General features: G+C 47.5%; 1 protein-coding gene across 3 annotated transcripts in view; it reads right to left on the reverse strand.

Moving 5' to 3' along the window:
* The window catches only part of CTDSPL2 (CTD small phosphatase like 2), a 14,275-nt gene extending 10,834 nt beyond the window's left edge, over window positions 1-3,441 (reverse strand). For all 3 annotated transcript variants that reach the window (XM_027688603.1, XM_027688602.1, XM_027688601.1), the window contains exons 1-3: window positions 3,319-3,441; window positions 1,392-1,600; window positions 68-206 (exon numbers count right to left, since the gene is read on the reverse strand). In XM_027688603.1, coding sequence (XP_027544404.1) covers window positions 68-206; window positions 1,392-1,583 — 331 coding nt within the window. In that variant the 5' untranslated portion in view covers window positions 1,584-1,600; window positions 3,319-3,441. The remainder of the gene's footprint in view (window positions 1-67; window positions 207-1,391; window positions 1,601-3,318) is intronic.
* Between the last annotated feature and the right edge of the window lie 6,050 nt (window positions 3,442-9,491).

Genomic DNA, 9,491 nt, shown 5'->3' on the forward strand with positions numbered 1-9,491 from the left:
CCCTGCAGTGCCCAGGCTGTACCCAGCTCCCTGGATTCCATCCCTGCAGTGCCCAGGCTGAACACACCTCCATTGAGCTGACTTTTCCGCCGCACCCGGGACAGCTGTTTGTTGGGCTTGTCCCCCGTCTGAGGCGTGGATGTGATCAGGTTGTTGTCGATGTCCCGCTCAATTCGACTCCTTTTGGTGGGGTTTTCTCTTTCTTCCTTAAAGGAGAAAGGAGGCAAAAAAGAAACATGCTGAACAGTGCCTTCTTTTTTCCATGGAATAGAGCAGATCTGTAAAATAGACCAACTGTCACAGTTTGATGAAAAGCAAACTGGAAGCAGATTTAACTGTTGCTGAAATGTTTCTTGGTTGGTACCTCTCTGTTTCCAGGACAGGTTGACGTGATTTAACATGTCATGAAATATTCTACCTCGCTATGTTTTTCACAATTCAAGGATATATTGTTACTCTAAAACTATCTGAACTTCAGCTTGTAACAAAGTTATTGTTTTAACACTTTAGTTCCAACCCCAGAAAATACTTCTGAATTTATATCAGATTTTTATTTATCATGTAGCTGATCTGGGATACACTGTAAATTAGTTACCACTTCTCAGCTACTCCTCTTTAAAATTCACAGTTACATAATGTCAGTATCTGAACTGCTGGGACTGAATGGATTTTTTAGACTGGCCTTCATTTAGAGAAAAAACCACAGGTTTTTGAAGCAAGGTTACATTCCGCCTATCAAAGTCTATATATATATATGTGTATGTACATATATATATAATTCACCCTCAAATGTATAAGTGACAGGTGCTCACATGTGAAGATCAGTAAAGCTCAGATTTCTGTCTGGACCAAGATAAGATTTCGTGGTTTTCCCTGGCAATACCTGGATTTGATGCTCTAAGCAGGGCAGTGCCCACTGCAGGAATCACACAATTGCAGCAATTCCCTGACACGTGGATTTGTGAGGTTTGACCTTTATTGACTGACTGACTCCTAAACAGTTTTGAATAAAAATGCTAAAAACACTCAGTAAATTTATGCTTACAGACTGGCTTGCCTTAGTTGCCAATACTGGTAATTCCTCGAGTTTGGATTCAAGGACTCTTTAAAACAGCAATTAAAAATCTACTGGATTTATCAGCCAACACTTTCACAAAGAAATACCAGGTAATAAATCCTGTGATTTACTGGACTGTTAAATACACCTATGATTGCCTCCTGAAGGATTTCCAAGTCTGCTTTTCCTGACACAACTCTCCCAGGCACTTGTTGCCTTCCAACTCTTTACGTTTGGCTTCCACATTATTTATTCTCGGTAGAATTGGGTTTAGAACAAACTGAACTGACTCTGAGCCAACCAAAAGCCAAGCAGGGCCCCACAGCTGGCTTACCTTGGGTGTGCTTCCTTTAATGAACTTTTTGATTGAAGACAAGAGGCCGGTGTCATTTTTCTGTGGCTTCCCCCCGCCCCCAGGTAAGGTCTCCTCCACCTCCGAGTGTTTCCGCTTGGCCCGGAGCGCCCGCTGCGGGTGGAGCTGGTTGGATTGCTGAGAAGCTTTGCGCGTTCTCAGCCTCATCTTCATGGGCACCACATGGAAAGCTATAAAAGGCACAACCAGGAATACTCAGTCATTGAAGAAATGCAGGAGGCTCCGGCTGCTGAATTGCACAGTTACATAACTGGTGGAGCCGTGACGAGCTCTGCCATCCTGAGCTCTGTCATCCCAAACACTGCCATCTCGAGCTCTGCCACCCTGAGCAGTGCCATCCCAAGCACTGCCATCCCAAACACTGCCATCCCGAGCTCTGCCGTTCCGAGCTCTGCCATCCCGAGCTCTGCCATCCCGAGCACTGCCATCCCAAACACTGCCATCCTGAGCTCTGCCATCCCAAACACTGCCATCCCAAACACTGCCATCCCAAACACTGCCATCCCGAGTTCTCCCATCCCGAGCTCTGCCATCCCAAGCACTCCCATCCCGAGCTCTGCCATCCTGACACTCGGCCTCGCCCACAGCACAGGAGCTGCTCGGGGGAAAGCACAACAGTGGCACAGGAGCACATGGATCTCACCCAGCCAACCAGCACATCTACGAGCTCTGGCACAACCCTCGAACCCGAGTGGCAGGAAGGAAAAATCGACCTGCTTGGAATCACAGCATTGTCCAGGCTGGAAAAGCCCTCTGAGATCCCCAAGTGCAGCCTGTGCCTGATCACACCCTGTCAGCTGGGATGGTGTCACTGCCCCGGGGAAAGGATTGCTTGCATGGTGTCTCCAGCCCCAAATGACTGGACACTGCCACAAGTCCTTTCCACCTCGTGTTCCTCACTATACTTCATTTAAAGTCTCCACATTACATTTGAGATGAGGCATAAATCTAAATTTGTGTCAAGTGTTCACAGGAGCAGTCATGAGCCTGTGCACTCAGTGTGGGTGAGGACAGAGAGCTCTGCAAAGGAACCCAAACTGAGCTTCACTGGAGCCAAGTTTGGGAATCACATTAGACCTCAGGGAGACTGGTGCAAGGGCAATATTTATTAAAGCAGAGTTAAAGGCCATTCCAGGGATTGCATCCCATTTATCTCCAGCCTTCCAGTGGACTGCTGGTATTGTCACTCCTGTGCCTCAAAGTCACTGTTCTCTGGGGTGGGGACATGCCTTCTGCAGCTGCCTGGAGCCCAGAGCTGGGCTGGTTTGAAGGGGACTCCTCATGTGCTTAAAATCATTCATATGATGGATCAGGAGCAGAAAAATGAAGTAGCAAGAAATCCGAGGTATAATGCACAGAAACACTGGTAAGAAAGTAATTTGCCTTTCCTAGCTGAAGTCATGACAAAAAGCAGGTTTTTAAAGAAATTGTATGCTTATCACAACAGGAATCAGTGTCTGCCTTTCGGGAGTCCATTTAGTGTGGATCTGACTGTTGCACAAACAGAATAAATATAACATTTAACATGTAAGTTGCCTTTCTGCAGGCCATATAGTGTGGATCTGATCGCTGCACAGACAGAATAAACAGTCTGTAACGTTTAGCACGTAAGTAATGTCACAACAGGTTTAGGGAAAGGCAACGGTGGCACTGGGATGAGTCACAGACAGACAAATGCTGATTGTGTTTCACAAAACCAGTCCAAAGCCTGCACACAGCTGTGTTTGTTCAAAGGTATATCTCAATCTCACACAAAGGTGTTGCAGCTACACCTGGGCACCACACAGCCTACGGAGCTGGTGGATTCCGGAGCTGGAGAGGGCAGAGGTCCAAGGATGGAAGGAGGGAAGCTGGGAGTCCAGGGAGGCTCCGTTCCCAGAGCACTCACCAGGCAGAGCACTGGGCTCACAGCAACCCCCACATCTTGGAGCAAAGGTGGGCAGAGTGTGTGAGGCCCAGCCCCAGGCAGGTCCAACTGCAGGCCAAGGTTCTGCGACCTCTGTGATCTGCCAGTGATGTCACGGAGCCACTGAGGTGGGAAAAGCCCTCTAAGGCTATTGAGTCCATGGAATCCAACTGTCCCCCAGAACTGCCAAGGCCACACTAACCCACGTCCCCAAGTGCCCCATCCACATGTCCTTTAAATCCCTCCAGGGGTGGGGACTCCATCACTGCCCTGGGCAGCTGTGCCAGGGCTGGACAGCCCTTTCCATGAAGAAATTTTCCCAATATCCAACCTGAGCCTCCCCTGGCACAGCTGGAGGCCGTTCCCTCTCCTCCTGTCCCTTGTTCCCTGGGAGCAGAGCCCGAGCCCCTCCTGGCTCCCCCATCCTGTCAGGGAGTTGCAGAGCCAGAAGGTCCCCCCTGAGCCTCCTTTTCTCCAGGCTGAGCCCCCCCAGCTCCCTCAGCTGCTCCTGCTGCTCCAGCCCCTTCCCCACCTCTGTTCCCTTCCCTGGACATGCTCCAGCCCCTCCATGTCTCTCTTGCCATGGGGGCCCAGAATGGCCCCAGGACTTGGAGATGCCCCAGCAGTGCCAGCACAGGGACGGGCACTGCCCTGGGCCTGTGCCCACACTGGTGTATTGGCCACACTAAACAAATATGTGTAAAAAGGAATTAGAGAAAACTGCAAGACACTGAAGGAAGACTCACACCAGACAAATTCCAATTTGAGAATGAAAATGTTACATAAAATTTGCTATGGTACAAGTTGCCTGACTTTTCTAGAACTGAAACAAATATTGGGCGGACAAAAAATGAACCAGTGGAATATTTGTCAGTGGCGAGGACGTGTTGCTACTGTTCAATGAGCTGAACTCCTCTGCACACCCCTGCCACAGTCCTGTGGCTCACTGCACACCCGGGGTATCATGCCTAGGGTTATAAATATCTCTAATGGACTTAGCAACAGGTACCTACAATCCTCTCAGAGACACGAGTTTGCTCTCCCAGCGCTTGATCCCTTCGGCAGGGGAGTTTTTATTGAATTATTGCCGTGGTTCTTCCCTGAACCGAGCACAAACCAGGCTACAAAACTTGAAACAGTGAAAACAATCAAGTCCAAGCACGCAGGAGAATTTGTCTCCTCAAACCTGCAGGATTTGGATTTCCCCCGCGTGCCATCCCTGGCTGGGTGACCAGGGACCGAGGCAGGGCTCTGCAGGGAGGTGTGTGAGGGGAACCCAACCTGGGCAGGGTGATGTGGGACGAACTCCTTCTGCAGTTACAATAAACCAGAAAGTGGAGGGGGGAAGGAAAAACCCGTTCTTCAAAAGAGAAATACCTGGCAAAGAGAGACTAAGTGGAATTCTCAAACAACAATTCGTGGGACAGGAAAATAAAATGAAGGAGCTCTTAAAACACAGCAGCTGAAGGAGCTGTGGCTGCAATGAATTCCATTATCCTGAGTCCACACAGCCCAAGTGTCAGGCTCCCTACCTGTGAATACTGTTGTTATTCTGTACACTGCACCTACAGGAAAGAAATTCCTGTGAATGACTCATATTTCAAACTAAGAACACACCTGAAATCTGCAGCTAGGGATGGCTTTTTCCCACCACATATGACACTGCTGTTTCTCTATTTTTCCCCAGACTATTAAAAGAGGAATTAGGTGAGGCACATCTAATTACAGGGTTTAGGGCTTTCTGATACAGGAAAAAGTTGAAGATGGTAAAAGAACAATAGTGACGAACAATAGGAAGAGATAAGTGACAGGAAAAATTAAATATAGTGTTGAAGGATTTCTCCCCATTCATTTTGGCACTCAGAAATAACACAGAACTACCACTGTGGAAATCCATCCACCCCAAGCCTCCATACCAGAGGAGCCCCGGAGGATTCAGACAACTCAAACATGTCAGGAGTGTAAGTCCAGTGACAGGAACACAGGAGGCAAAAAGTTATTTATCTGGTTTTTGTCTTGAAATGTTTTGTAGACAAAGCCAAGAAGGCAGTAAATTATTTTAACTTCTAGATTTTGAGCAAGAGCATCAGTGCATGGTGTGGATACAGATGGATACATGACCAACACAAAGCTGGGGTCTGTCCCCAGATTAAACTGCTGTGACAACGGAGGGGTTTGGATTTGAGGAGCGGCAGGTTCAGTGTCCCAGCCCAGCTCCCCCAGACCTCCCTGCTGAGCTGTGTGTGGTTCTTTCACACACTCCCAGATCTCTGTGCAGATCCACGGACAGAGGAACCAAGAGCAAATATTTTCTTCAGTTTGCTTTTAAACAAGTAATACCAGAAGTGTTTCGTCAGCACATTTCATCGCTGGGATGTGACCCAGATTTCGGCACGAGGAAACATCCCAAGGAGGGGATGACCAACCTGGGCTGGCTGAGATCCATTCACACGGTGCTGGGGATGCTTCAAGGAGACACAGACCTGCTGCACAGAGAAGGGACGAGCTGGTCCCTGGGTGGGAGCCAAAGGGTGACCTGTGTAAGGACCCACCAGGTCTGCACTTGAGCACAGCACGGAAATGACAGACAGACGAAGCCTTTCATCCACACAGGCCCCAAAGCACCTCACAAACTTCAAGGAAATGCTTTTTATTAGTTCAAAGATGTTGAGACTTTTCCCCCCAAAGACTCTTGGCCTTTCTTTAACCCATTTATTCCCCTTCCCCAGAAAATTACAGCAATTTCATGTTACTCCGGTGGATGTGTTTTGTATATTACTTGTCGGACTTTTCAAATCTTTAGGTGCGTTTGTCTGCAACTGCAGAACTGAGAGCAGTTATCCAGGAAACCCTGACTCAAAGGAGTCTGGAAGTGGTGCTAGTCTAGTGTAGGTAAAAGCAAAATTAAAAGACACTGATTTATTAAAACAAATCACACAATCCGTACTATTCAAATGTTGGTACTGGGTTATGAAATCTGGATAAATGTATAAAGAAACCACAAGTTCCATCAAAACAACAGTTAGGAATTTTAACGATCAAAGGTGCAATGCAAACACCACCTCTAAATTCTCTGTTTCCCTTTTCTGTTCCTCCCCATCTTCCAGGGCACTAAATCAATTCCATTTGAAACAAAATCCTGCTTGAAATCCCTGGTCTTCAGTCCCCTCGTTTGAACCCTGATTCCTCAGGACATCTACCTCGTGCTCACATACTCAGTTCTACTCTCCCAAAGTTTGGGCATCTCCCCCAAACCAAACACATAAATACAAAGACTCTGCCAAGGAACAACGGCGGCTTTTTGGAATTGGCCTCAACAGAAAAGAGATTTCCCCTTCCCTCATTTTTCTGCTCTAGCCATCATATTTCTGTTTTGCCATTGCTCTGCTAGTGAGGATTTGTTTTGATTATACCAAATGCATTTGGAACTGAAAGTTTATTCCCTCCTGGCCAAGTTATTTTTCTCTTTGCAACCGAGGGCACACACTGGAAATTAATTCAGGCTTTCCACACTAACCAAGGAACGGACACGGAGAGCTGGGTTAGTTGTGGGAGAGTAAATCCCAGAGTAGAGCCCCAAAACCCACTGCCCAAGGCAGGTACTGCTCCCAATCCCTGCTGCTGCTGAGAGGAGAATTTCCCGAGTCACTTTGGGTCCTGCCAGGCTCCCCCAGCGCTGGGGAAGGAAAGGCTGCAGTGCCCGAGCTTTAAACGAGCAGGAACAAATTCCACAGAACCAGCACTGCTCCTGTCGGGATTCAGGGAGGGCCCAGCTGTCCTCAGGCTCTCTGGACATTTAATCCAAGCTGCCAGGCACACAGGGAGCCTATTTATGGAAGTCATCTCCCTCTCATTACAACCCGTGGCACGGGCAGGTTGCAAACACTTCCTCAACAGACGTTCCAGGATGTTGTCTGACCACAACAAATCCCGAGGAGTTACTTTTCCTAATTGTTCAGCTCATCCATATTAGTTATCTTTTTAATTAAAAAAAAAAATCAAGAATGTTAAGCCCAAGGAAGTCTGTGTTGGACTCTGGAAGCCATGGAGTGACTCCTGGGATTGTTAGGAGAATATAGGAATTTTTGCAAGGTCTACACAGCAACAGAGCTGCCTTTTGCTTAACTCCACCAGAAACCACAACCACAGTCTCATATCCCACAGGACTAGGACAGGTTCCTATCTTTTAAAGGGCTAGATAAGGGGTTTGGCTGCTCCTTTGGCCTTAAAAATAGCAAACTATTTTTACTGCAGGATAAAAACTCTTTAAATGATAATATGATTCTTGTTGCCCTGGAAAACACTTTTTCCTTGGTACACTATTTAAACCTGACTCTTTCACGGCTCATCCTGGCTTCTTTCTTGCATGGAAAACTTGATTCTTATAAAATTGTACTGTCTGAGATTAATTTGTGCATGTACCTAAGTTAAAACTGACATGAAAGGAAGTGCTAAAGGTTTAACAGCTTTACTAAATTGTGAGTGTTATTATGTTTTTACATATAACCTTAAACCATAATATTGAGACATGATGAACTTGAATCTCATCCAGTCTCAAATACTTGCCTGAAATGAGTTTCAGGGACCTGTCTGATTCCATCACAATGATGTTATTTTACACATTTTATTTTCTTCCCTTTTTCTCCTCCTTCTTTATTTGCGGTGAAAAATCCACAAGAATAAAACCCAACCCTCATTGCCTACTCAGTGGAAAGTTATAGGAAGATTCTGGTCAATATTGCAGTAATACAAAGTACAGTAAGCACAATTTACAAATGAGAACAGAAGCTTTGTAAGGCAAAACTGCTCTGCATCCACACCTAACATTCCCAGCCTTGATTCCACCCTGAATGTCACGTATTTATTTCACAAGATAACCCCCACATTGGTCTAATGTATCTCTGCCACTCTAAAATGTGAGATGTAATGAAGTAACACCTTTATGGCTGTGAAGTGGCAGATCTGGCCCTGCAAACAGCCAGGGAATTGCTCTCCCGGTGAGAAGGTGGTGTTTGGCTCGTGCCTTACTTTGGGAAGTTTATATCTGAGGGACTTTCTGAGCTGGAGAAAAGGGAGGTTGTGCACCTGTATCCCAGGGCACGGGTTCATGTGCTACAGCAGGAAATCTGCATGGGGAAGTCCCAGATCTCCACACACCACCCATAAATTTGCACCTAGATGCCCTAAACCAGTGCTGATCCCACCTGTGAGCTCACACAGGGGCTGGATTTGCTCCCAGTCATTCCCCAGCACTAGGAGTGGAGCTGCCCTCTCCATCAGGAATCCCAGAGATGAAGAAAGCACCAAGCCACATTCCACAGCAATGCAAGTCTCCTTGGCAGTGGTCAATTTATCACATCACAAAGCACTCACGCCAGAATCTGGGAAAAATTTTCCAGATACTGAGGAAACTTGAGTTAAATTAAGTAACAAATTTAATGCAAGTTAACTCAGATAGCAAACAAATCCTCAAAGGAGTTGCTGTCACCTCTGTGCCCCATAACACAGGACAGCACACACTACCTTCGCTTCAAGTGCTGAAGAAAAAACTCAGCAAAGTCGTGGAAGAGCAGTAATGTGTTCTGGAGGTGAAAGGAATGCTTTCTTATTCTCACCCCTCCTCCCTCCACATCCCTGCCCCGTCACAGCCCTGCAGCTCCGTTAACCCTCCAGCCAGCCGTGTTTGCAGGCTGCAATGATTCAACAGGGAACAGGGGGTGGAATAAAAACATACAACTCCTGGCAGGGGAAAGGCCAGTTGTAGTAGTGAAGCAGCAGGGCCAGTGCCCAGGGTTGGAGCTCGGTGCCATGACCAGCCGTGCAGAACTCCCTGGCACCGGCACGGCGGGATCAGCCTGCTCCTGGATGGGGCTTGGGAATGGCTCCAAGCAATCCATGGCAGAGGGCTGTTCCCTGCAGGCAGCACTGAGGAGGTCACCCCGTTTTGGAGGAACCCAGCTCGGCTGGGGGATGCAACCTGTGTCACACCACTGGCTCCCCAGGCCAAGGGACACGTCCTGGCCCATTCCCTGGCTCATTCCACGCTGCCGTGGAGCCCCAGCTCCAGCACAGCCACAAGCCTGGGGTTGTGTTGATGTGATCAGGTTTAAAATTTGCCTTTCATTTTCTGGCACGTTATTTTAACAAAGAACATC

The sequence above is a fragment of the Neopelma chrysocephalum genome, unplaced genomic scaffold, assembly GCF_003984885.1.
Source record: "Neopelma chrysocephalum unplaced genomic scaffold, ASM398488v2 Primary Assembly neopelma1_75, whole genome shotgun sequence".
NCBI classification, from domain to species: domain Eukaryota; kingdom Metazoa; phylum Chordata; class Aves; order Passeriformes; family Pipridae; genus Neopelma; species Neopelma chrysocephalum.